Below are 27574 nucleotides of genomic sequence, written 5' to 3' on the forward strand. Positions count from 1 at the left end.
GATTGTGAATGCAGTGGCGGTGGAAACAACGAATTTAAAGAAGAATCTAGTCCTAATTTCGGTATATGCGGATGGAAAAAATTTAGAAAAAGTGGTCATCTTCACGGATTCTCTTAACGGCTGCAAATGGATAGCAAACGGATTGGAAGACAACTACCTCTTACACCTCATTAGGAAAGTAATAGAAGACAACAAAGCAACGAAGTACGACATTCAATGGATCCCGAGCCATGTAGGAATTTGGGGAAATGAATTAGCTGATGATTATGCCAACCGAGGGAGGCAATTGGAAGAAACGTCACATTTGAAAATTACCTTCGGAGACGCGAGATACGAAGTGAAAAGGAACATGATGTTTGAATGGCAAGAAAAGTACCAAGAATCAGCTAGAACGAAAGGAAAAGTACACTATGAGATCCAGAAAAAAGTCAGCCTAAAACCCTGGTTCAAGAATAGCAATTTGAGTGGCAAAGAGATAAAAATTCTGACGAGATTGAGAACGGGACACGGCCTATGTGGGAGCAAAAAGAAACTATTCAAACTACGCGAGTCAGAGTTGTGTGAAGAATGCAACCTGAAAGAAGACCTGGAACATATCATGTTGAAATGCACAAAATATCGGATGGTGAGAAGAGAATTTCCGGCGTTAGAACGATGTACTACGTTGACAGAACTATTGGAGTCAGTTGATCTGGTTCGATATCGCGCGATTGTAAAGTTTTATCAAGAAGCGGGGCTTGATTTCTAATGTGAGAAATTAACAGGAAAGAATTGGCTGAACACGGTTCAACTGGACCACGCCACAACTTATTGGAACAACAACAACAACAATTGTTCGCAAAAGCGTTGACGTTATGGATCTGTGGATACTCTCTCGTTCATTTTCGGCTTATGAAAAATCGTTTTTACCGTACGATGCGTTACGATGTCAGTTGTTTTCAAATCATCTACTACGTTCTCACCACAACCAAGCAGTGAAGTGTCAGTCGTGTAGTGGATTATGCATTGAATTCATTTGTCGCATGTGTGTGACATTTTTACTTTATTTTTGAAAGGATTACAGTGCGAATTGATTCTTGTTATCTTAATTATTTAGTTTGCACAATTTATCCAAATAAACGGCGGTGATTGATAACAATCGAAAAATGAGCTCGTTGCTGCGTGTGGCGTTGAAAAATTCCAAATTGAATGTATTCTCGCACACCAAACATCTGCACAACAATTTGACTTCAATCCGTCAAAAGTCCATCAACTTGCCTTCGCGATACTGCGGCCAATTCATCGGTCGGAGTGTTCTGTCCTCCGGACCGGCGGTAGCCTTAACGAAAAACCGATATGCGCTGTCATCGATCAGATCATTAGCAACGATACGGGATGATGATGAAGATGACGATAATTATGGTGCCGATTCCAATTTACCGGCAACTGTGGCTGTACCAGATGTCTGGCCACATTTGCCGGTAATTGCGATCAGTGGAAATCCAGTTTTTCCGCGATTCATGAAAATTATCGAAGTGAGTAGAGTGTCACACCACCGAACTGTATTTCACTGTGATTGCATCATTCTTTCAATGTCGTAAATTTTTGTTATCGTGCAGGTATCCGATCCGGCGCTGATGAACATATTACGGCGCAAAGTGAGGCTCCGTCAGCCGTATGCTGGTTTATTTTTGAAAAAAGACAAAGCCAACGACAAAGACACCGTGGAGAAGTTGTCCGACATTTACGATGTGGGCACGTTCTGTCAGATCCAGGAGTTTCAGGATTTGGGCGATAAATTGCGTATGATCGTCGTCGCTTATCGTCGCATTCGAATCGTTCAACAATTGTACGAGGAAATCGAAAAAACGAAACCAGAGAAGAAAAAGGTCAAAATCGAGGTGCTCGGGAATGAGATGGACATCTCCAGAGACGACGACAACGACGATTACCGATCCGTTGAAGAGCCTCCGGCGAGAAGCCGATACAAGAAAGTCAAACGCCGGAATGACATAATGAAAGAAGTGAAACCACGACCGTTGACGGACCAGGACCAGCAGGCCGTGATGATGGTCGAAGTAGAAAATGTGAAGACGATAGAGCATGAACAATCGGATGAGGTGAAAGCATTAACGCAGGAAGTGATAAAAACGCTGCGCGAAATAATAACCAGCAACACATTGTACAGGGAAAATCTGCAGCACATGATCAGCCAGAATCAACGCGTCGTCAACAATCCCAGTTATCTGTGTGATCTAGGAGCGTCGTTGGCATCTGCAGAACTCAGTGATTTGCAAGATGTATTGCAAGAAGAAGACGTAAGTGTATTCGTCGGCGAGCAAAACGTTTGTTGATTTGATTTAATTCGACTGCCCTCGGTTGCAGATCGCCAAACGGTTACGATTGACTCTGGCATTGGTGAAAAAAGAGGCGGAACTGACAAAACTGCAGAAAAAAATCGGCGACGAAGTGGAAGAGAAGGTGAAGACTCAGCACCGAAAGTACATTCTGCAAGAACAGTTGAAGGTAGTGATCACCACCATTCGTCGAATTTCGGTAAATTTTGAAAAAAATCATTCCCTCGCCGTAGGTGATCAAAAAAGAGCTCGGCATCGAAAAGGAAGACAAGGAGGCTATTGGGGAGAAATATCGCGAACGCATCAAAGACAAACTTGTACCAAAAGCTGTGGCCGATGTCATTGAAGAGGAACTGACGAAATTGAGCTACCTGGAAAGTTTCAGTTCCGAATTTAAGTGAGTGACAGCCATACGTTGTTTGCAATCGAATGGTTCACGAGAACTTAAAAATTTTCCATTTCAAATGTTTGCAGCGTTACGCGTAACTACTTAGACTGGCTGACCACATTACCTTGGGGCGTGGCCAGTGAAGAAAATTTAGACATCGACAGAGCCTCCGAAATATTAGATGCTGACCATTACGGCATGGAAGACATCAAGAAGAGAATTTTGGAATTTATTGCTGTGAGCCAGTTGAAAGGGTCGACGCAGGGCAAGATCTTATGCTTTTACGGTCCGCCGGGAGTCGGCAAAACGAGTATCGGTGAGTGTGAAAATGATTTTGAGCACAGCTGGAATGAGTGAACATTCCCCGGTTCCATTTCTTTCAGCCAAGTCGATAGCTCGTGCATTGAATCGTGAATATTTTCGATTTAGTGTGGGTGGAATGACGGACGTGGCTGAAATAAAAGGCCATCGTCGGACATATGTCGGCGCAATGGTTCGTATTTAACTGACTGTAAAATGTTTGTCTCTTACTCCTCTACGTTCGCACTTTCTCCTTGTAGCCCGGCAAATTAATTCAATGTTTGAAGAAGACAGCAACCGAAAATCCATTGGTTCTAATCGACGAAATTGACAAAATGGGAAGGGGACATCAAGGCGATCCGAGCTCGGCTTTATTGGAAATGCTCGATCCCGAACAAAATGCGAATTTTTTGGACCATTATCTGGATGTACCGGTTGACTTGTCCAAAGTACTCTTCATCTGTACGGCCAACGTGCTGGACACGATACCCGGACCACTAAGAGATCGAATGGAATTGATTGAAATGTCCGGTGAGTAGCGATTTTCGACAGATATCCATAAGCATCACAGCAATGTTCATTGGCTGGTTTTTTGTGCAGGTTATGTGGGAGAGGAGAAGATATCGATTGCCCGTCAATATTTGATACCTCAATCGACCAAAGACAGTGGCCTAAGTAGCGAACAAATTGAAATCACCGACAACGCTCTGGTGACTCTAATCAAGAGTTATTGCCGCGAATCGGGAGTGAGGAATCTGCAAAAGCACATTGAAAAGGTATAAAATGCTACCATCGGTGCTTGCGCCTGATTCCACTTTGTGACCTCAATTTCAGGTTGTCCGGAAAGTTGCCTACAAAATTGTGAAGAAAGAGGCGGAACAGATGACAGTGTCCGACGATAACATTGAAACGTACGTAGGAAAACCAATATTCACTCACGATCGAATGTACGATAAGACACCGCCGGGAGTGGTAATGGGATTGGCCTGGACAGCAATGGGTAAGTTCTTGTATGATTATGAGGTTTGTTTGTCCGTGCATTTTGCTACTCCAATTCATTTGCGTGACTGTGTACTGGTGATATGTTATAGTTCCGAGACTGGCGAAGCCACGGCTCACCTGAATAGTTCGAAATACGGCAAGAAAGTCACTGTTTGTTCAACGACAAACAACTTTTCTTTACCAAACGTTTGTTTTCTCTAAGGCTCGGAACGGGTCGGGTTCGGTCAGACCGGAACCCGAACCTGATCTTGACCCGAACCGGAACTAAGACTTCGGGTTCAACCCGAACTTGACCCGAACCTAAATTTTCGATTTCGGGTTCCAACCGAATCCGACCCGAACCCGAAGTTATTCAACTCGTACTTGACCCGAACCCGAATTTCCATTTCGGGTTTGACCCGAACCTGACCTGAACCCGAGATCTTCAAATAAATCAGGTCCGGTTCGGGTTAACCCGAAATTTTTGGCATTTTTTAGTGTAAAATTTTCGGGTCACCCGAACCGGACCTGATCTATTTGAAAATTTCGGGTTCAGATCAGGTTCGGGTCAAACCCGAAATGGAAATTCGGGTTCGGGTCAAGTACGAGTTGAATAACTTCGGGTTCGGGTCGGATTCGGTTTGAACCCGAAATCGAAAATTCTGGTTCGGGTCAAGTTCGGGTTGAACCCGAAGTCTTAGTTCCGGTTCGGGTCTAAGACCGGTTCGGGTCATAACCTGAACTGATCAGGTCAACCCGAACCCGTTCCGAGCCTTAGTTTTCTCTAAAAATTTGTTGTATTCCTATCAGGTGGTTCCACTTTGTACATCGAAACTGCCAAACGAAAACTGAACGGATCCGATGAAAAATCCAGTAAATCGAGCGGTTCACTTCATCTGACTGGTCATTTAGGCGATGTTATGAAAGAGTCAGCTCAAATTGCCCTGACTGTGTCGCGCAATTTCATCAAAAAAGCCGAAGAAACGAATTCGTTCCTCGACACAAAGTGAGTGTTCAGGGTAAATGTCCCGAATGTGATTTCGTGCAGCTCTGACATCCTTTTACAATTTTTCAGTCACATTCATTTGCACGTACCTGAAGGAGCCACTAAGAAGGATGGACCCAGCGCTGGTGTCACAATCGTCACAGTAGGAAGCCATTTCTTTGACTTTTTTTTAAGCGGACTTCAGAGAAATTTAGATAATAATTTAGTCCAGTTGCTCCAGCCATACAAACATAACGGCTTATACTTGTCTAACGGGTGGAATAGTTACTCTCACTACGTGGTAACGGTAAAACCGTATAAAGACGTCCAAGCAGTTTTGTTTGTATGAGTGGACCAGCTGATAATCAGCTGAAGCAAATTTCAATTTAAATTTCACTGACCTGACGTCCACTGCAGCTTTTAATTGTTTGCAAAACGATTTATGAGAAACTTCTAAAAACAGGCACTGCTATCGTTAGCATTAGACCGACCGATTCGGCAAAATATTGCAATGACCGGGGAAGTTTCGTTGATGGGAAAAGTTCTTCCGGTTGGCGGAATTAAGGAAAAAATCATTGCGGTGAGTTCGATAATCTATTACGGGGTGTGTTGGAATAACAATTTTTACGTTAACCAGGCTAAACGAATCGGTGTCAACTGTGTCATACTTCCGGAAGAGAACCGAAAAGATTTCACCGAATTAGCCGACTACATTACCAGTGGTTTAGAGGTACATTTCGTTAGTAACTACGAGGATGTTTATCGCATAGCGTTCCAGTAGAGTCGTATGGTACACATTGTAATTAATTGGAAGAAAAGTTTAATAAAATTGCCGTTGAAAACGTTCAGACCGCAATTTGTAATTGTAACGAACCGGACCATCCCGACCTGACGAATATAAAGTCGGTAGCAGTTTAACTCGCCTCACCATGCAAACACTTTATCCACGCAATTGATTTTGAATCTCCCGCTCAAATTTGACATTCCTTCAACTATGTGGCTGTACATATGGTAGTCATATGAGTTCGTTGTTCTTTGTGACATTTCGAAGAAGACGATTCGGAGGTTCGATCATTTTCTTGGGCAAGGATTTGACCACAGAAACATTCAAAGAACTAAAATGGTGTCAAGACTATTGCTGCGATTAGAAGCCGTCCTTCAACAAATCGAACACACGTTTCCCATTCTATTCGGACCAAAACCGCCACCGGGTAATCTCTACATCTCACATTAACCTCAAAGCCAAAATTTACAACAAATATTTTCAACCTTTGAAGGAATTCTCTCTGTGGTGACTTCCCAATGTCCGAATTCGACCAACATCGGCGCACCATTCTCGCTGCAAGATTTGATCGGTGATGGATTCCTGTGGGCCGTTCCCAAAAATCGTCGAACCGTTGAGAAACGATGGAAACGCAAATACGGCTCACCGGAATATTTTATGAAGACACTGCAGCCGAAAACCACTCTTCGCGTCTGTAATCATTGCGGTCATGATTACGAGGTCGGTCTACTGTGTCGTAAGTGTCATGACAATGTCTTAACTGTTCTTACATCGACCCTGACTGATTTACTCTTTCAGCGCATTGTTACGCCAAAGTTCGCCAGGAAACGGAATTGATGCAGGAGAAAATTCAACAGCAACTGGGTCTGGATCCGGTGGACAAAGAGGTGATTGTGCTGTACGACGGGGAAAAGGGAGAACAGTCCGCAGAGTTCTGGAAGGGAAAGCGTATTGTCGAAATGGAACGGCCGAGGCCAGCATGGTTCAGTAAGAATCTTCTCCAAAAAACCACCGAACCGGCTGCGACGACAAAAGAGGTCAAACCGAATGATCTCGGATAGAGATGGAATCGAATGGACAGTTAGGTAGATTGTAGAATAAAAATGTTGGTTGAACTGACGTCGATGTGTGTCTTACTTATGAAGTACTGGGTGAAGTTGAATACTGACTTCTAGCGTTGTAGACTCGGTACGGGTACATCACTTGACTTTGAGTGAAAATCGGAACCAGACTCACAGAATGTCAACACCTGACGATGCACATCCATTAATGGCAGCAAAGATGAAGCAGAAAGGCAAAAAAAATGGAATTCGACGACGATGAAACGTCCAATGTGTTTAGCAAAAGCTCTTCGACCGCAGGTAAATGAAGCGGAAAGTCATCCGTGGTGGGCAGTCAAAACAGAAACCTTCACCTCTCACATCCGAAGGAAAACAAGATCGTGTTCGATTCTTAAATTTGTTTAACTTCAATTACAAAACGTCTTTGCATCTCCAAATTACTGATTCGGTGCATAGTGACCAATTCCGTCGTGACTGTGCAGTATCTTTCCCAAGTCAATATTCGGATGCCTTTTGGCTATAAGCTCCTTGCTGATGTTTGGATACCGGCGCAGTAGCCGTTTCACATGTTGGACTTCACGTCTGAAAAGGTTCAACGACCGTATAGTGAGCACAACATATTCGCCCGATTAGGATTCAGGAAATGCAAACTTACCTCCTCGCCGTTATCTGCTTCTCGTAGACATACTTCTCTTTGTAGAGCCTACGGAATTTAGACACTGCATGTCCTCCGAAACGAAACACATGTGCCTCTCGCCATTTCTTGTTGTACAATTTTGGGATGAGATGTTCTGTTTGACTGAAACACACCAAACCGCCACAGGGGCCATTAAACATGGTTCAAAATCTTCGAACTCTCGTTGGAATTCACAGAAAACAATTTTACTCACCGATAGAGCTGTCGCATACCCAACTGATTCCAGACCATTGATTGAGGACGTTCGCCATCTTCACCCGTTTCCAGCAAATGATAAGCTCGATTCCGTTCCCGCACCACATTCTCCAGATTCTCCATCGAAATGTTCACTTTGTCAATACGTTCCGGACTGGGAAACAGTTCCATTTTGTCGTTGCATTCCAGTTCCATGGTCAACAGCATGTTCCGTTCTTTGAGCAGAACAAACCATAACTTGTGCAAGTCGACATTCGATTTGATTCTCAATTCGTCGATGGACCAGGCTCTGTAGACCAAGCGGTTCAGGTCAATCTATGCAGTCGTTTCGTATGAGACAAAAAATGGGGAATTCAAATACCTTCCGTGTTTGACTTCGTCTTGGCCCCAGTTCTTTGGGTCGTCGAAAAATTCCATGACATCCAACCGTTGTATTGTTGTGTGTATGGCTTGGGACGATTGAAGCAATGGTACCACAGACAATTTACTTTGGACAAATGATAAATCATTGGGTGAACACTACCAAGAGTCGACATAACCTTATGTGTAACTTACTTGAGTAGCGGCTTGTTTACTACATGAGGCCTCAGCTGTAAGTTCAACATTTTTCCACAAATCGCTCCAATTCCTTTCGAAATGTTGAATATTCTGTTAATTGAAGCCATTTTTCGGCTGATAAAATTAGGTAAATAATGGTGCCGTCAGAACGAGAGACGGGAAAAATTCTCTTTTTTTTTGCCGTAAGCTTCTCGGCATTTTATTTTGCTATGAACGTTCGATGTCCATATGAACAGGTCTATTTTAGACAATGGACCAGCGATAACACAGGGCCACATTTTCGGCTATCGGTCAAAGTTCAATCAACTTATTCGTATTTTATTGAACAAACTGACCTTTGTTCCGGTTTTACCCTACCCACCCAGTGGTTTCCGGTTACCTGAAAAAATATTTTTCAAAAATTTACGCTCAAAAGGTGAGCTCGTGAGCGTATCAAGTGAAGAGAGTGAGAGATGACAACCATGACATAAAGAGCAGCGAGAGAATAATCTGTCACATTTTGACGTTTTCCATCATCGATGTTTAACCACACGGTCGAGGCCTCACAAAATGTCTCTTTACATCAAACTCAAGCCGAAAATTCAATTTTCTCAATTAATTTTAGTCAATTGCCGCCATTTGGTGACTAAACCGATTAAACCAACTGCTGCAGCAGTTGACGAAGATGATGAATATACAAAGGAACCACAATATCCACCAATACTGGACTTAGAATCTAAGGCCATAAGGTTGCGTAACCGTCAGGAATGGCACGACAAAATAAAAAATGTGAAGACAATCGAAGAGAAGCTCATCGGTATCAACATGCCGAGGTACTACGGCTTCAAGAGTGTCATGCTGAACGATCATATTTTCCGATACAATTCGTTGCCGTTTTTCCAACATATAACCAGAACTCAATTGGTCGACGCCGGCCTACCGGATTGTTATAATAACTTGAATGAGAAAGTGGACGGCCTGCTGGGACAAGTTAAATCTGATGTCGAGGATGCTGTTCTGTTTGAGTATACCGTCAAGTGTGTTAATCAGCTGCATAACTGTAATTGATTCAATCAGCTGACAATTTTGCCTCGTTTCAGACATGAGAAGAAATCGTTTCAAAAGCCACTCGATCCAGAGACCGAAAATCGAAACCGAACTTTACGGGTGGTACGCCAGATCCATCGAACGCTAATGAATAGCCTTGCAGCCGATTGTCCTCATTTGTTGGAAGTCGACAGTGACACCGATCCCAGACATGAAGCATTTTGGTTCGTCGGTGGAATTGATCCGCCAAAACGTATCAGAAATCTTAGACTGAATAGCTGGGACAAAGCGAACGCAGATGATCCAGTCAATCGGAGTTTTCAATATGTTGGCAAGCCATTACTCACATTACGACATGAGTATCCGCTGGAATCGCTGATGGAATTTGACAACTTTTCCGCCGAAGATATTTCCAAGGTCCCCGAATATAGACTGGACCCTGCTACAGTGGGTTATGCCACTAAACACAAACATGCCACTACAATTCCAGGTAACACGTTCAATTACACTGTCTGTGCCATTTAGTTGAACTTGAAGCTTTTCAGGATTCTGGCCGGGCTGTCGTCAAGAATTCGGACTTCTATCGTATCACAGTCGGGATCATATTCCATTAAGAAATGCTCAGCATGGTCAGGAAGATTGTCAAAAAGCGATTCATTCTCAAGCGATTGTATCCAGTTATGCTTGGCTGCTGGGACAGGCTTGCTATCAGGGATTTTCTACGTATCAAGATCCGACGTATCCGCTGTCCACGCAAACCATTATCACTGATGGTCAATTGTGGTCGTTTTACCTCTACCAACTGAACACCACCCGATTACACATTGATGCGATCGAGAACAATCCAAAAGTCAACCAATGTTGGGGTACCAAGGAAATGAAATTGTTTGAGCAAATCACCGAGGATGGTAAACTGATCGGCCTCAACGATGATGTGCTGCGCAACCTGATGAAATTCTACATTAATGAGCCGAAACAGCGTGCCATCGATATGAAACCGTATTTGGGATTGGACGAACAAAAAATCGCCGACATTGAGCACGTTGAACGTCGCGAGTTCTTGCAAGAAAAATTCAATCAATTATTCAGCGGCAGACCTAGACACAAAGTGGTACCAGAAGTGTACAATTGGGAGAAGATTTACAAAATCGATCACAAAACGATGCCGTTGGTACCGAGACGACGATTCTTTGAGTTGGGCATAAATCCGTTCCGGCGCACTTTGGACGAACATCGTCTCGCATATGTACCGAAGGCGTTACGTCCAGATGATAAGAAAAATCGAGAAAAGTTCAAGAAAACTTATTATCCGTGCAAGTACGAACAGAAGTACATTGGCTATGTGTCCACGTTTAATAGAAAATTGATATAAATGAGAGAGCGACGGTGCTAGTGCAATATTGGGTCTTTTATTTTCTGATACCGCGCACAGTATAGTTAAAGTGAAGTTACCATTTAGATGAACAAAGTACATCAAACGGTACATCTGCCGCAGTCTTTGTATTCATCCTCTTTCGAACGTCTTACCAAGCAATGACACCACTAGCATCTCTGTAACTTTCAACATGATACTCAGTATCGGTCATATTTCCAGAATTGGTCGAAACCGAAAGAATTCCTTTATTCTTCGTGCCAAATCTCTTGTGGTTGAGAGCACATAAAGGTAAACTAAGCATCAGTGGATAGTTAAGCCAGTACGACCTGCCACAAGATATTTGCGCTGGTCAATTTTTGTTCGTCTGCTCGACAGTGTGAAAGAGTGATTGAGCGGATTGATTTCCCTACAAATTCAGTCAATTTTATAGATTGACGGCGCAAATTGCCTTCCTAATTACGTAACATTTCCGGCGCTCATATCTACCTTCGACTAGTAAAACAATCCACCCAAGCTTTATCGAAAATTCAAAAAATGATTTTCCCAATGACATCGCTCCGATCCATACCAAACAGCATATGACCCTCCCTGATGCTCTACGTTGGTTTCCTCTCAACAGTTTTATTCCAATTACACGTTATGTAAAGGTAAGAGAAAATACAATTCTTTGGTTTTAAAGGTTTAAACAGCAATAATGTCTACTTAGACATTGGGACTGTTTCATATGATGGGGAGGAATATATCTTCTTCCTTGATTGCAGCATGTAATTGAATAATTTCTTTCAAAAATGGGAAGACCTGCTGTTATGGCCCAAAGTATATAAAGCTAATAACACACGAGCAATTCTGAGTTATGGTTTGGTGTACAATTATGCAGTGAAAGTAAACTCTGTAGGTATCGTCTAATGTCAAAATTTGTATGGAGCGGAGGAACTTGCGGAGGAAATAGCGATTTCAAATAAAGAAACTCACCTCTCAATGAAAATCAGTTTGTTTATATGAAATCGCTATTTCCTCCGGTCTGTATGGACAGATCATACCTGGTTTGTACATTTATTGCAATTATGCCGCAATGTATTCCGACATTGACACCAGGTCAAACAATAGAAAACGCTGCATAATTATAGGTTTGTTCCAAGGCCGTACGAATTGTCAAATTTCATGATGAAATGTCAGCAAATCGCCAGTAAAAATTCGCAAATTGATCATGTATTTCCAGCTTATAGGCATGGGCGATAATGATAATGATTATCGATAATTATCGATTATTGATAATCGATAATTATTATCGACTTTTTTATCGAAAATTATCAAAAAAATATCGATAATCGATAATTATTGATATTTTGATAATTATCGATATATCGATAATTCGATATTTCGGTCCGAAAATCCGATATTTATCGATAAATTCCGATATATCGGTATATTATCATGAATTTTCAGATAAATATCAAAATATCGATATTTTGATAATTATCGATGACAATATGACTAATCGATTATCGATAATTTCTTTGGATTGATATTATCGATAATTTTGAACGTCTCCCATATCTACAGGCTCAGCTCAAAACACTAGGCATCAAAAACGTGTTTCTACCAAAAAAAAATCCTCGTATGTTTTGGGCTTACCTCTGAAGGTAACGTCGAAAACACAAGAGGAATTTTACGTTGATGGTCAATCATGCTGTGTTTCCCATTGTAATCCGATGTTCCGATTGAAGCCAAACAATGGAAAATCGCAACTTAATAGTCGCTCAACTCAAAATTGCTAGTGTGTCTAGTGGTCTAATGGAATTCCGGAACTCTAGTTTATACAGCGCTACAAAGCATACCAACAAACGCGTGGATTCTATAGAAAGTTTTAGCGCTACATCAAACGAATCGCTTTCGTACATTTGAACAAATGCCTCGCTCCCAACATCTAAACTATTTTTAACATTCTAAAAAAATACGGGTCCAATCGTTTAGCTAGATAAACTCCATTCCAGATTAATTTTAGACTCTTTCTGTATAATGAACAGGCTTAGTGAATACCCTCCCTCAGACGATTGTTTCTCTCTAATGCACTTTGTCGCTATAGAGATGAACTTTAGTGGGCCGAAACGGCTATTGTTTCAGTTTTTAAATACTTTAGTATGGTCACCCTAATAATAGCTCTGAAAGTGAAAATAGATGAAATAGATGGAGTCACCTGTCATCTGTCATAAGTGTCATTGGGTTGTTCAGCTAACCGAGCTAACCTCTTTCAAAGAAGGGTTTTGTGATCATTAACTTTTCTGTTCCGAAAACAAAATGATTTTCAACAACATCATTAACATATTGGGTCATTTAAGGTAAAGCCGACACAATAGAAAACCGATTCTCTCGCGTATACATCAAACAATATTATAATCGTAGGCCAACAACAGTGGCGGGTGGTGCATGGAACTTACAAATCCGAACCAATATCCGAAACCATTTTCCGCGAGCCAAAGAACACAAACGTGTAGTAACTCACGGTTGGAACAAATTAATGTCGACACCTGGAGGCCGAAAAGTCTTAATGAGACGAATTCTGAAAGGGCGGCACGTTCTGTCGCATTAAGTTATGTTCGACAAACACATAGCCCCATTGTAGACACCAGAGAATTGTAAAGTTTAAATTAAGTCGTAATTTAGTGGAGCTTCGGCGATTTGTTTTGTAATTTACTTGGGAAATAAAATGTCCGAAAGTCAACCAAATCGATTTTATGCTTGCATACGTATGGATGAGCTATCTTAAAGAAACCTTTCCCACTAGACATTCAGTCCTTTGGTGGGATGTTAAAAACTGACAGGCTAGACGAACAGATGTGAATGACGTTGTCATATGACTATTCTGGAAGAGAACCGAAAAGATTTAACCGAATTAGTCGACAGTGCAGTGGTTTGGAGGTTCATTTCGTCAGTAACTACGAGGAAGTTTACTGCACAGCGTTCCAACGGAGTCAAGTGTACAGTACACATTGTAATTAATTTGAAAAAAAAAAGTTTAATTAAATTGCTGTCAAGGGTTCGGCTACAAAGGCCACAATTAGTAATTGTTGTCTCGCAGTGTTCCTATACTCGGTTCGTTTAGTTTCATCTTTTCCGGCTTCGATTTCGATGCAGTCATGATTCGCATCGGTGGCGGCCTACGAATTTTCCTGCCATGCTTGCCAGTCTTCCGTTGCCATAGACCGGATCTTGGCCGGTATCCCAGCTCACGTTTACGAGTCGCTGAACCGACTGGAATTTTGTTCTTATCAACATTCGAAACACGACCTACGAGGTAAGAGTCGATAAAGTGACCATCAGAGCGTCAAACGAAACGCCAAGGAGAATCGGCAAAAGTTGCACTTACCAACAGTTGCCATACACGTTTCATCAAATGCAAATTCTTTCTTGGATGCGACTTGAACGACAACACGATTGCCAAACTTCCTAATAATTGTTCCGAATGTTCCAGCAGCTGTCAGCATATGAGCGGCGTGGCCAGGAATCCTTTCTAAACAGTGGATTCTTGTGTTGAGTGGTAGGGCGCCCAGTGGGTATGCGTCACCTTCGTTGGCTCGAACTGTAAAAAATGAATTTCAATTTGCATTCATCGACATGATAAATACACACAAAACCAAGGTCGCGTTCTCACCTGGAATCCGAGGAATAAATCTCGACGTCTTAATCAGGTCGCCCCGTTTCATATTTTCGCTTGCGATAATATACTTCAGTTCGGTGCCAACACCTACCAAAGCTACGTGAGCTGTTCGACAACCGTCGAACAGTATATCCAGCACTTTTTCAACTTGAGGTGGGCCTTCTTTCGGTCCATCTCGTTCGAACTTTATCCAATGGTATTTGTGCTTGATACCGCCGCCAATACCTTTGGCAACTAAACGACCCGTGACCGGATCTCGACCGGCCAAATTCGTTGTTTGTAGTGGCTCGACGGTGTATTCTTTGGGATAATGCACGATTCTGCGGAAGGCTTTTCCTTTGCCTGGCAGTGGTTTCTTGATGAATCTGTATACGGTGCGTTCGGGTACAATGAGTGGTCTAAATGGATTTTTCAGCAGGTTTGTTATCGTGAGATTTTGAAATAATTTCGTTAGACCAGCCATGGTGTACACGACCGTACAAAATTAATTTTCAGTGAATTATGTATAACCAGAGTATAGGGAGGAGAGACAGCAGAGAGGTTAAAAAATTTTTCTACTTATGTCAAAACCACAGCCGCCGTCAAAATCTCATGTGTCACTGACAATTGCGTATTTAGTAGCCGCACTTTTTAAATTGTATCCGTCGAATGTTCGCCAAATGATGGAGAATTCAGTTTTTCTCTCTATTTTTGCCTAGTTGGGTTTCGTTCTCTGAATGCCAGTACACCTTCAGGTATTTTTCTTTCCTAAATGTGCACTTGTATCTGCATGGCACCTCTCTAGCAATCGCATACACATTGTGCTGCCTTGGTATCCGTAATAAAAATAAGAGAAAACAGTCACGTGTAAAGTGTAAGGGCCATTAAAATAGTGTGTGAAGGAATAGAGCCGACCCCTCAGTTTGTCAGAAGTTAAATCAACAAACAAAATCTAAAGTCCATTTTTACATTCCATTTTTTTCGCCAAGTATCGCCAAAGTAAAGTCAAATCGCCAAGATTTTTCTTGGCAATTCATAATTTATGGTTGATTTGTTGACCAAGAAAAATCGTCGGAATGTGAAGAAAGGCCAAGAAAAATCGCCAAAGTGTGAGCAGTAAATACAAAATGTATTCATACTTTGACCATTTTTCTTTATGTTTCAAACTTTGGTGATTTTTCTTGGTCAACAAAACCCAGGCGCGGATCCACCTATGTGCGGTCGAGGCGGTCGCCGGGGGTCAGAAGATGATTTTTATATGAAAAAAAAATTCAAAACGAAAATCACCCGGGCAAAAACTTATTTTCTTCTAACCGCCCGAGTCAGAACAGAAGGTGGATCCGCCCTTGACAAAACCAACCCAAAATTATGAATTGCCAAGAAAAATCTTAGCGATTTGACTTTTATCATTTTTTGTGGTACCGTATACAGCGCAATTAAAACGATTATATTTCATCCTATTTCCAAGTACTCATCGAGACCTTTCCAACGATCGGTAAAAATTTAGATATGTTTTGAAGGAAATGAAATAAAGTGGAAACATCCCTCTCTCCAAATTTCTTCCTATTTCCTAGTACTCGATTAAAAATAGGAAATAGGACTAAAGTTGACATAGGGTAATTGCGTGATGGTCTCACAAATTTCCTGCAAACTATCCATTTTCCGGACAATATTCCTTTGAAAGGTCGTGCATAAAATATAAAATTTTAGGAAAGAAATCCGTGAAGAAAATTATTTGCAAAAAAGCGCCAAAAATGGCAAATATGTCGAAAATTACCTAAAATTTCATTGAAAATTCAATGAAATTCTTATTATTTCACAGAGTTACAGCGCCTTAGGGAAGCGTAAATATCTGAAAACTCGTTCTAGCGTGATACATTTAAAGCAGACAGGGACGTGCTTAGCTTCTTTTAATTAAATCAGTGAAACTCTACATAACTGACTTATGAGTCATTCAAATATAGCTCTGGTATGAGAATAGTCTTTGAGGGATTCTTTTGAAAAACAGCCCGCCGAAATTGGACGCATTTACTACAGTTTCTTTTGTGTTTCCGTTGCTTTTTGGATGCACGGGAACCGTTAGAAGTGGGCTGAAATTATCCATTTTTTACCAATACTTTCAACTGCTCATAACTCAGTGTGGATGAATTTTAAACCCAACAAGAACAAATCTGGTCCCAACAGTACATGCAATTACCTTTCTAATGACACCCCACACGACCTTGTACGTTTCGTGGCCTACGAGAAATTTCCATAAGAAAAGTGCATGTTTTCGGCTTTAGGTCACCTCTCACTAGCCACACAAGCTTGGACGAATTTTTTTGAAAGTGGTTTTGGCTTCTAGGGACCAATCTAGGCACATATCAAAAAATCCACTAGAAAATGCGTCCGATTTCAGCAGGATGTTTCTCAAAAGAATCCCTCTTTAGCTCGTTTAGCTCCTCAGGAGATTTGTTAGTACACGTCAAGTTGAAGGAATTAAAAAAAAAAAAACAAAAATGTCGTTTTCTTGGTCCATTCTTGCAGCACCTAGGGTGCCTTTGTAACTTATAAACTAGACTAGCACCACCACTCTTGAGGGTGTCGGGGAATCTCGCACACGCGAATCATAGTATATGCGTCCTTTTACGACATGCAACGAAAAGTCATGATTGTGCGAGATTCACCACTTAGAGGTGAGTCTCGCAATCATGAATTTGTGTGGTGTGCGAGACTACCCTACCAGCTCTTGAGTGCACTATGTCGTCAATATTAACACGTTTTGTGACATTTGATTAGAATTAGAGACTTTTATTGGTAGTTCGAGTGAATTATTTTCATCTTACAAATTCAATGGGTAACATAGCTCAATAGCTCACTGAAACATTTAGCTAGCGAAATAACGAAGGGAAACATTAAAAAGAAAAAAAAACTTACGAACAAACTCATGTGACCATTCGACTTTTAGGACAATTCAGTAATTATTGCTTTAAATTCGCCATTTGGCGTTGACTTCGCGAAAAGGATTCTCCAATGAATTTCATGAGATTCTGCATAGACGGATCATTTAAACTGAACGAAGAGCCGTTATTCGCCGCATTATCTTTGCGTTTTTTCTCACTGAATCCATGTGCCGAAATGTTTATTTCGCGGCCTTCTTCATGGAAAAATACTTTTATCGCCAGATCTTTGCGCTCCTTAGCCAAATCCGCAAACATCTGCTTGTATTTTTCCCCAAATTCCATGTCGTCGTTCCCATAATCAGAATCTATTGCCAGCGTGTCAACATGAGGATTAGCGCGAGCGATGCGAATGACATCTTCCGCTTTCCACAGCAAACGTTTTGTGCTCAATGTCCATTTCTTCAATCGCTGCATATCTTCGAGAAAGGAGGACACAGTTATTTCAACATACACTTAGGGGATCGCTTCAACAAATATGTTTCGTTACCTTTCACAGCGGCAATTTTATTCTTGTTCAGCATATGACTATCGACAGTCAACTTGCTCAAATTTGTGCAACTTTTGATCCAATCGACCAATTCGTCAGTGACAAACATTCCGGTGAAAGAAAATTCCGTCAGTTCGACGTTAGAAACGGCCATATAATCGAAGAGTCTCTCGATGTTATTTACGAACGAATGGACGGCGAAGCTCTTCAGGTTTTTGAAGTAAAGAGGTTCGTATTTTTCTTTAAATTCGTTCTTAGTGAAACTATCGCTTGCATCCATTGCTATCTGGAGAGTCTCGAGCGATGGAAATTGACGATCGAGCGCTTCAAGCAAATCGCGGGTCAGTTTCATAGACGAACCCTTAAAATCAATTGACAAGCTCTTGACTTGAATGAGTTTTTGCTCGCTTGATTTAAACGACGCATATGCGGGTTCGGACACTTCCACGCCTTCATCGAATTTCAAGGTTGTTAGATTTGGACACCATTCACAGAACCGTAGGATGCTTTCGTTTTTGATAGTGCACAAGTCAAATGTGACTTCTTTCAATGACCGAAACGTTCGCAACTTTTCCGCCGGCATATCGATGGTCATCCAGCTGAATTTCAATTTTTCGAGGCTATCCACGCAGAGAGAATGGATCAGATCTAATAGCGCAGTATTTTCGTTTTCGTTTTTATTGCCAACAAGATGCAAATGCGGCAAACATTTGTTGTTCTTACGAATGTGCTCCGCTAGTTTTGGATTTTTCTTCAGTTTGTCAATGCTGATTTCATAACCATCGCTCTGTGGGTTATTAACTTTTTTGACTGAAAAGGAAGCGAAAACTTTTCATTGACTTCGTCAACGTTAACCTTGATCAGCTTACCCATTCGACTCGTGCAGTCAAACATTTGAAACCGTCCATTATCCATCATTGATGTTGTAAAATCAGACGAAATTCGATCTATCGTACGGTAATCTTCCGCAAATTTTTGCGCTTTTCAGCAATCTGAAAACGTCCATTTTTAACGTTTAATTAACTTTCCAATAAGTTGATATAAAAGCTTTGTAACGGAATTGGAGGCTTTTCGTTCTATAACAACAAAAATCATGAAAAATATGGCAAAAATGGCAGCCCTTTTATATTGATTCGCAACGGTAATCTACATAATCGATTTAGACCAACATATTGCTAACTTTACATGGAGTCAAATTAAATGCCTTACTAGAATCCGAAATCGTAGTGGAAATTCTTATCACAATTTCATCAAACAGCACGTACAAAACGCGTAAAATATGGTTGAAACAGATTTTATCTTATTCCTTTTCAACGTCAGTCAGACAACTGAAACGAGTTTCAGAAACATTCAGATATTTCATGATCGGAGAGATGATAATATATACGTCCTAGTCGAGATATTCTTATCTCTCTGTCTAAAATTTGAATTTTAAGTGAACGATTCGATGAGAAAGTGAACCGAAAATGACTATTTTTTGATACCAACATTGAAAAATGATACTTTCGCCCCGCATATGAGGGGCGAAAGTAAAAAAATGCATCCCACGGGGAGAAAGTACTTAACGAAGAGCGAACGCAACTGAACGAACAGCAAAAGTGACTGACGTCACAGAAAATGAGAGAAATGAGTCGAGTTGTCAACAAAATCCGCTCATATTATGCAGAATACTTTGATCAAAATTGTAAAACACTGTGCGCCAGTGTTCTTATTGAAATTAGCATACAAAGTTGATACTTTTTGTTACTGAATGATTTGTTAGTTATATCTTAATTTTTGTGTGTGTTATTGTTGTGATGGCTAAATTATTAAATTTTTCATATACCAGGGGGCTACCGCCCCTGGACCCCCGCATTTTCTGCCTTTTTATTTCAACATTTTGTTGCGATGTTTGCGATACGTATCAATTTTCAATGTTGGTATCAAAAAAAATAGTATGAACGACTCGGGGCAAAAGTAAAAAAATTCAACCTGTGCGATTAGAGCCCTTGCCTTCGGCGCGGGCTCCAACTCTCGCACACGGTTGAATTTTTTTACTTTCGCCCCTTGTCATTCAATGTACTATTTTTTGATACCAACATTGAAAAATGATACTTTCGCCCCGCATATGAGGGGCGAAAGTAAAAAAATGCATCCCACGGGGAGAAAGTACTTAACGAAGAGCGAACGCAACTGAACGAACAGCGAAAGTGACTGACGTCACAGAAAATGAGAGAAATGAGTCGAGTTGTCAACAAAATCCGCTCATATTATGCAGAATACTTTGATCAAAATTGTAAAACACTGTGCGCCAGTGTTCTTATTGAAATTAGCATACAAAGTTGATACTTATTGTTACTGAATGATTTGTTAGTTATATCTTAATTTCTGTGTGTGTTATTGTTGTGATGGCTAAATTATTAAATTTTTCATATACCCCCCCGCATTTTCTGGCTAAATGCCTTTTTATTTCAACATTTTGTTGCGATGTTTGCGATACGTATCAATTTTCAATGTTGGTATCAAAAAAAATAGTATGAACGACTCGGGGCAAAAGTAAAAAAATTCAACCTGTGCGATTAGAGCCCTTGCCTTCGGCGCGGGCTCCAACTCTCGCACACGGTTGAATTTTTTTACTTTCGCCCCTTGTCATTCAATGTACTAGTGCGCCAGTGTTCTTATTGAAATTAGCATACAAAGTTGATACTTATTGTTACTGAATGATTTGTTAGTTATATCTTCATTTTTGTGTGTGTTATTGTTGTGATGGCTAAATTATTAAATTTTTCATATACAAGGGGGCTGCCGCCCCCTGGACCCCCGCATTTTCTGGCTAAATGCCTTTTTATTTCAACATTTTGTTGCGATGTTTGCGATACGTATCAATTTTCAATGTTGGTATCAAAAAAATAGTATGAACGACTCGGGGCGAAAGTAAAAAAATTCAACCTGTGCGATTAGAGCCCTTGCCTTCGGCGCGGGCTCCAACTCTCGCACACGGTTGAATTTTTTTACTTTCGCCCCTTGTCATTCAATGTACTTACCAGGAGGCTGCCGCTTGCCTTAGGCGCGGGCAGCAGCTCTCGCACACGGTTGAATTTCTTTACTTTCGTCCCTTGTGATCCAAATAACTATTCAACGCTTCATTGTATGAAAATCTTTATTTCGACACCAATCCAGTTTATGTTTTACGATGTAAAATGCTTACATTGTAAGCAGATACACTTCCATAGAGTTATGTACTGAAGGCATGGTAAGCTGATACTAATCGGTACACAAAAAATTCATGGGCAAAGATATGTTTAAATATGACAGCGCCACCAGTGTAACTAAAAAAGGGCAGAAAGATGAAAACTCGATTCAGATAGTGTCAGATCTACCAAAATTAAGAGAACTCAAGACAACCAAAACGTGAAATAAGCGTTACAAAGAAACAGAGGCTGCACTTAGTCGTTATGAACTTTCTGAGCGGAGAGTATGTCAAAAGCAGGCGCTTTAAGTCATGTTCATTGGACTGCTTACAAGCTACTTGTAGCAAGTATGACTGGGTGTTATTACTCGATAAAGTAAGTCTAAAGTCTAAAAACCAGAAAACACATCGAATCTTTAACAGCTTTCAAGAGAATGACGCAACGGATCTATTACTTCATTTGTCTTAACACAAGCTTTCCCATTATAATACTGCCTTAGTCAGAGCTCATCATTTCCTATGATCACTGCTGTCGATAACATATGGTTTATGACTCACCTGCCAATAACAGCAGTAACAGTAATAGCAGGAAACGCTTCTTGCCACGATTATCCGTATTCGATGACTGCAGGACACACGAATCCCAAAATTGAATGGAAGCGATGGTTACGTAGATGTAACGAAATATCGACGCCAACCTGTTCCTGTTCCACCTGCATTTTCATTCACATCGTCATAGCGCCCATTCCGGTAATTCCGGTAATCCACTTCACTTCTGCTGAATATGCGACACGTTTTGTGAAAGGTTGTGAAAATGATCGTAACAATTGATGTGAAAAATCGCCGTATGATGGACGCTCTTTGTTCGTATAAATGGACGTCGTACGATAATCATTCTCATCGAGCTCGTCGTCTGACAGATTGAAATTCTGAAATTTCTCGAAATCTGACTGATAACACGATCGAAGGTACGATTCTTGAGTGGTGGTGGTTAATGATGCCAGTTCATTGGACCGATTTTGGTGGCTTTCGAGACTTCGTCGAGACGTGTTTGGCATTGCGATGATGCCCGGTTTGATTTCCCGTCGGAATGGGGAATAGGTGGGCGAGTAGACTTGGGGTAATTGTCAAAATATCTTCTTTTCTTTCATCATAACACTCTATTCAAATGAGAGTCGGAGACAGAACTACGAATGTATCTTTGGGAATTCCAGCCGGCTCTGGTAACGTCCACTTCCATTGCTTACTCAGCTGGCTCCATTTCACAATCACCGATAATTTGGTCTTTATTTTCAGCCCCTGGAACTGCAACAGTTTCAACTTTATGTTCCAATTGCTTTCACTTCTTCAACAATCTTTTCCGATTCTTTTCAATGTTTTTCTGTGGATGGGTTTTGACATTTGATCTATGTGTTCAAATACAATGGAATTTCTGAAAAATACGCTAGAGAACAAAGGCACAATACAGTGTTCAAAGAGAGTTCTCATTTTGACATATCACCCATCGAGATCAGTTGAATTAACTGGTTTGTTCCCATTTTTACATACAAACTTTGACGTATCACCCATCGAGATCAGTTAATTTAGCTGGTTTTTTCCCCTGTTTTTACGCTCTTTTAGTAAAAACAGGGAAAAAACCAGTTAGTTTAACTGAGCTCGATGGGTGATATGTCAAAAATGTGTATGTAAAAAGGGGAAAAAACCAGTTAATTCAACTTATCTCGATGGGTGATAAGTCAAAATTTTGACTCTCTTTTAACACTGTATCCACCGATAACAAGAGAGCTTTCATCGTAAATATGAACGTGTGTCAGCCGATCTGTAACTGGTATAGGTTTGTTCCAAGTAACTGTAAACACGAACTTTGACAACCCGAAGAACGACAATTTCATCCATAGCAACGTAGCTTACGTGATATTTCATACAAATCGACCAACGTCGCCTACGCGATTTACACAGAGGTATTATTGAGGTTATGGTTATATGGATGAAATTTGACAATTCATATGGCCTTGGAACAAACCTATAGGGGGTCACACGTCAAAATGAGAGAATCGCAATAAATCTTGTTTGTAAACAAAGGCCGACTCAAATTATTCAAGGTTCTGAAAGAACAGGTTAGGACAACGCTGAGTTGATCACCAGGAAGGTGACACACAATTGCGTCAACGGCTATGAAATGGAACTTAACAAAAACAAAATTCTGAATTTTCGAGAAAAATATTTTTTTCAAGTTGATTTCTCACACTATCTGTTTATAAAATTTGGTGTCACCCGCCTTCGTGGTTGTCTTAACCTGTTCTTTCAGAACTTTGAAATTATTATTGTCAAAAATTCATGAATATGAGTAAAACGTATTGAGAGTATGTAGACAAGTTGTATCTGTCATTTTGACGTTTGACAGTTTGGCAAGAATAGCTCGCTCAGAAATCGCTCTCCGTAAATGTAAACATACGGATGCAGCGCTAAACCATCGCTGTATGACAACACTGAGTATCATTAAAAAAAACATCGGACATTGTGTGTGTTTGTTAAAGACAGTCCTAAAAATGAATAGAAAACAAAAGAAAGGACAATCATTATTTAAACGAATGATGATTAAGTCATTCCATAGGAATCACGTACAAAAACGCCGCAAGATGAACGACTTTGATTTTCAAATGCTCAACCTAATACGGTGTAAAATGTTACGGTATTTTGCACTTCGTAATAGTGCAATGGAGTAAGTAGCTCATCAAACCAATATCTTTTTCCTTTCCTCAGATTTTCGCGGTTTTAATCTGTTTCCATAATTTTTGAAATCTATTTGTTTCTAGTGATTTGGATCGATTGTTGATGGAGGATCTCACAAAATTAATACCATCAGATCATCGACGTGATGTTGCCCAGGACGAAGTAGTTGGTGAAAACGTCGAAGAGGCCACTGCGGACGGTATCCATTTGTGCGCATACCGTCTACGGCGGTCGACTATAACAGAATCAGACGAAATCGAGAAGATCGCTCTACGCATACAAACTAGATTTCCGCTAATCGAACGCAGACCGGCCCCACTGAGACTATCGACCTCAACAGAATCGTGCACACTTTCAAACTATTCTCCGTCATCCGAGTCCTCAGAAACATCCTCGACGTATGTGGCGGCTTCGATTGACCGTGTTTTTGAAGAAAATTTGCAGAAAAAAATTGTGGACAGCAAAATACTCGTAGTTGGTGCAGGTGGAATTGGGTGTGAAGTTTTGAAAAATTTAGTGTTGTCCGGATTCGCCAAAATTGAAATTGTGAGTATTGCGATGATGTTTATTTGAAGTGTATCAAACACAAGAGCCTTCTGGTGCTCTTGTTTTGGCAATACAAAAATGGTTCAATTATGTCGTCTGAAAATCCAATTCTCAAATCGTGTTCAATGCTCTTGCGGGGAGTGGGTGCTCGAAGTCGAGTTGAGTGCTCACACCCCAATAATTTGGAAGTCGTTCGTTCTTCCATTTTCTGGCTAGAGTGAAATCTCCTTGTTATTACAGTTTGAAATGGCTAAATTTGCTAAACTTTTATTTTCAGATCGATTCGGGCACAATCGATGTCAGCAATTTGAATCTACAAATCCTATTTCAGAAAGAACATGTTGGAAAATCAAAGGCTGAAGTAGCTCGCGGAAGTGCATTAAGCTTCAATCCCAATGTTCAGATCAAGTCATATCATGACAGTATTCTAAGGTAACCGAACATTTTTGTAGCCATCAAACCGACAGCCTTTTGCTTACGTTTTTTTTTTCTTCTCTTTTGCAGCACCGACTACGATGTCAGCTTTTACAAACGCTTCAATGTTGTACTGAATGCCGTTGACAATCGCCAAGCTCGCAACCATGTCAACCGAATGTGTGTCACAGCCGACGTTCCGTTGATTGACAGTGGAACAGCTGGTTACAATGGCCAAATCGAATTGATCAAAAAAGGATTGTCTCAATGCTACGAATGTAAGCCGAAACCAACTCAGAAAACGTTCCCGGGCTGTACGATTCGTAACACACCATCGGAACCCATTCATTGTATTGTATGGGCTAAGCATTTGTTTAAGTTAGTCGATTTTTGGTTGTTGAAACACTGCAACGACACTAATCTATTTTGCGAACTTTCCAGTCAGTTGTTTGGAGAGAGCAATGCCGATGACGAAGTGTCACCAGACACTGCTGACCCTGAAGCAGGGGGTGAAGCTGGTAAAGAAGCACTTGCTGCTGAATCAAATGAAGCGGTAGACTTACAATTCACTAATCCACCTAGGCAGCTCAATCATTCTAATGATTTATGGTTTGCAGGGAAATGTTGAACGTACTAGCACACGAACGTGGGCTATCGCAAATGATTACAATCCGGAAAAAATGTTCAACAAGCTGTTCAACGAAGATATTAAATACTTGCTGAGCATGGACACACTGTGGACGACACGAAAAGCGCCACAACCGAAACAATGGGGTGATTTCAACGAGGCCGGTTTTAGTGAAACACACGACGATTCGACTCAGTCACGTGATCAGAAGATTTGGACCGTTGAAGAATGCGCCAACGTCTTTGCGACCAGCATAGATTTCCTCAAGAAAGAATTCAAGAAACTTGCCGATGGCGATCACTTACTATGGGACAAGGATGACAAATATGCAATGGATTTTGTAGCGGCATGTGCAAATATACGTTCGAACGTGTTCGGAATCACGCAGAAGAGCCGCTTCGAAATTAAATCCATGGCTGGCAATATTATATCCGTCATTGAGACTACAAATGCTATTACCGCCGGTATAGTGGTTATGCTTACATTCAAAGTATTACAAGAATTGTACGATCAATGTCAGTCCGCGCCCAAACCGGAGATTGTCCTCAAAGTTGACACGAAGAAAATGACCGTTAAAAGTTTACGTGACGACGTTCTTATCAAAGCCGAGGGGTAAACCACTCTATTTTTTGACGTGATTAACATGATTAACATGATTAACCAGTGATTAACATGATGACGAATTGCTGATTAACCAACATTTGACCGGGGGAATCGTCGCAAAACTACAAATAAACGTAAAATATAGCGGTTAATCAATGTTAATCACCGATTAACCGTTTGGATTCACAAAACTTATGTTTCTGATTAACAGATTAACTGATTAACCATGTTAATCACAAAATAGTGGTTTACCCCTCGATCAAAGCGTTGAACATGGTCGAGCCTGATGTCACGATCGATGGAAAAGGGGTGATTGTCATATCATCAGAAAAGGGCGAAACCAATTCGAATGACAATCCGAAGGAGAACGCTGAGCCGAAATCGAAGGAAACTGGATCGAAGAGTTCGGCTGTTCAGCCAATGCAGACAGACGACAATGACGACGATAGCGACGATGAAGAAGTTTCGGTGAAGGCGAAGAAAAGAAAACTGAGCGACAACGGTCCGTAGGTAAAGCCATTAAAGTTAAACGAAGAAGACGATGACCTCATTGATTAAAAATGAATAATGTGGAGCGAAACTAAGTTTGCATCCACAAATGATAAATGATGAAGAATTGAATCTACTTTTTGAAAATGAATATTTTTCTTGAATTTAATTTTCTCTTGTTGCTTGTACAGTACACAGTACATACTTTCTTGGCTTTGAACATATACACACCAACTCTCAGAACGACAACAATTTTCTCTTCGAATTTTGTCATTGAGTGTTAACGATTTAGTATTACGTTGAGTGTTAACAGGGATTTGGTTAAACTTATGAATAAAATATCATTTTTCAAAAAAAAAGTTGGTGAAACGTGACTACAGGAAAGGAATGAAATCGAACTCATAGAATTAAGATGTTGATGTCCTCGGTCGCTTCAACTCCCACCTCTTGACATTTATGTGTGTTCCGAATGGGAACAAATTCATTTGGCATTGGTTTTTATCTGGTCTGGGAAATCACAGGAGGTTAAATAAATTTAAAAATTTATTTTTGATTAAAAAAATCGAAAAAATCCGATCTCACCCATCTGTAAGCAGTAAGCAGAGTCAGTTAAAAATTCAAATTTAATTCCTTGAAGATTTCAGACAATATGATTTCAATAACCACAGAAAATCGATTAAAAATCTCTTGAATCAATCGCCAGGCCTCTCACACCTCCTTATTTCCTTAGTTTTCCTTATTTTTATAAAAACCTTCTTATTCCTCCTTATTTCATTAAAAAATCCTTATTTTCCTTATTTTTCGCAAATTTCATCGACGGAAATCAAAATTAAGAGAAAAAAAATTCGCTGCGCGGCAAAAATAACAATTTTAATTATTTAACACAAAGAACTCTAATAGTACATTCGCTATGGAACAAGCTGTGGGAACAGGTCGACAAAATGTTATTGCTGGAATCGATGGCAAATAGGTACTAAATATGCGTATCACTGTAAAGCTGAGGTCCTCCACATTCATAATAAGTAATAATTTAATCAAATGAATGCATTAGTGAGGTCACAGCACTCATCAAAGTTCACCGAGGTTACATAGACTTTGAGAAATTTTCCGGAGGTCATATTTTCGGCCGTTTGTCATCAAATTTCATTAAGTTAATATTTGCCCCAGGAGTACTCGACATCAGCTTTCAACCAGACATGGAAGATCAAAAATATCTGAGACTGGCTTTGGGGCCTAGGCA

The 27574-nt window shown here is 40.6% G+C and overlaps 8 protein-coding genes across 8 annotated transcripts; 5 read left to right on the plus strand and 3 right to left on the minus strand.

Annotated features, from left to right (window-relative positions):
• Nucleotides 1-982: 982 nt before the first annotated feature.
• Nucleotides 983-5908, plus strand: LOC119076460 (lon protease homolog, mitochondrial). The gene is made up of 13 exons (XM_037183224.1): nt 983-1514; nt 1599-2297; nt 2365-2505; nt 2570-2733; nt 2811-3040; nt 3108-3217; nt 3285-3555; nt 3625-3800; nt 3859-4024; nt 4816-5011; nt 5081-5153; nt 5454-5570; nt 5628-5908. The coding sequence occupies exons 1-13, from the start codon at nt 1146-1148 to the stop codon at nt 5769-5771; spliced, it is 2856 nt and encodes a 951-aa protein (XP_037039119.1). The 5' UTR covers nt 983-1145; the 3' UTR covers nt 5772-5908.
• A 113-nt stretch (nt 5909-6021) lies between these two features.
• On the plus strand, nt 6022-6893 carry LOC119076487 (39S ribosomal protein L32, mitochondrial). Its single transcript, XM_037183272.1, has 3 exons — nt 6022-6201; nt 6268-6510; nt 6573-6893. Exons 1-3 carry the CDS (start codon nt 6111-6113, stop codon nt 6833-6835), a joined length of 597 nt encoding a protein of 198 aa, XP_037039167.1. The 5' UTR covers nt 6022-6110; the 3' UTR covers nt 6836-6893.
• A 325-nt stretch (nt 6894-7218) lies between these two features.
• Nucleotides 7219-8474, minus strand: LOC119076480 (39S ribosomal protein L47, mitochondrial). Its single transcript, XM_037183259.1, has 5 exons — nt 8283-8474; nt 8089-8214; nt 7726-8016; nt 7491-7634; nt 7219-7417 (listed from the first exon to the last, which is right to left on the minus strand). Exons 1-5 carry the CDS (start codon nt 8390-8392, stop codon nt 7273-7275), a joined length of 816 nt encoding a protein of 271 aa, XP_037039154.1. The 5' UTR covers nt 8393-8474; the 3' UTR covers nt 7219-7272.
• A 295-nt stretch (nt 8475-8769) lies between these two features.
• On the plus strand, nt 8770-10709 carry LOC119076467 (28S ribosomal protein S30, mitochondrial). Its single transcript, XM_037183234.1, has 3 exons — nt 8770-9301; nt 9365-9801; nt 9857-10709. Exons 1-3 carry the CDS (start codon nt 8835-8837, stop codon nt 10681-10683), a joined length of 1731 nt encoding a protein of 576 aa, XP_037039129.1. The 5' UTR covers nt 8770-8834; the 3' UTR covers nt 10684-10709.
• A 2175-nt stretch (nt 10710-12884) lies between these two features.
• Nucleotides 12885-13415, plus strand: LOC119076494 (39S ribosomal protein L34, mitochondrial). The gene is made up of 2 exons (XM_037183280.1): nt 12885-13025; nt 13090-13415. The coding sequence occupies exons 1-2, from the start codon at nt 12985-12987 to the stop codon at nt 13274-13276; spliced, it is 228 nt and encodes a 75-aa protein (XP_037039175.1). The 5' UTR covers nt 12885-12984; the 3' UTR covers nt 13277-13415.
• Nucleotides 13416-13682: 267 nt separating this feature from the next.
• Nucleotides 13683-14916, minus strand: LOC119076479 (39S ribosomal protein L2, mitochondrial). The gene is made up of 3 exons (XM_037183258.1): nt 14339-14916; nt 14054-14266; nt 13683-13974 (listed from the first exon to the last, which is right to left on the minus strand). Exons 1-3 carry the CDS (start codon nt 14805-14807, stop codon nt 13745-13747), a joined length of 912 nt encoding a protein of 303 aa, XP_037039153.1. The 5' UTR covers nt 14808-14916; the 3' UTR covers nt 13683-13744.
• Nucleotides 14917-17082: 2166 nt separating this feature from the next.
• On the minus strand, nt 17083-19127 carry LOC119076477. The gene is made up of 4 exons (XM_037183255.1): nt 18962-19127; nt 18622-18744; nt 17753-18562; nt 17083-17681 (listed from the first exon to the last, which is right to left on the minus strand). Exons 2-4 carry the CDS (start codon nt 18668-18670, stop codon nt 17284-17286), a joined length of 1257 nt encoding a protein of 418 aa, XP_037039150.1. The 5' UTR covers nt 18671-18744; nt 18962-19127; the 3' UTR covers nt 17083-17283.
• Nucleotides 19128-23430: 4303 nt separating this feature from the next.
• On the plus strand, nt 23431-26684 carry LOC119076466 (SUMO-activating enzyme subunit 2-like). The gene is made up of 6 exons (XM_037183233.1): nt 23431-23643; nt 23738-24200; nt 24478-24632; nt 24705-24992; nt 25056-25167; nt 25232-26684. The coding sequence occupies exons 1-6, from the start codon at nt 23471-23473 to the stop codon at nt 25856-25858; spliced, it is 1818 nt and encodes a 605-aa protein (XP_037039128.1). The 5' UTR covers nt 23431-23470; the 3' UTR covers nt 25859-26684.
• Nucleotides 26685-27574: the final 890 nt, after the last annotated feature.

Source organism: Bradysia coprophila, unplaced genomic scaffold (genome assembly GCF_014529535.1).
Source record: "Bradysia coprophila strain Holo2 unplaced genomic scaffold, BU_Bcop_v1 contig_232, whole genome shotgun sequence".
NCBI classification, from domain to species: domain Eukaryota; kingdom Metazoa; phylum Arthropoda; class Insecta; order Diptera; family Sciaridae; genus Bradysia; species Bradysia coprophila.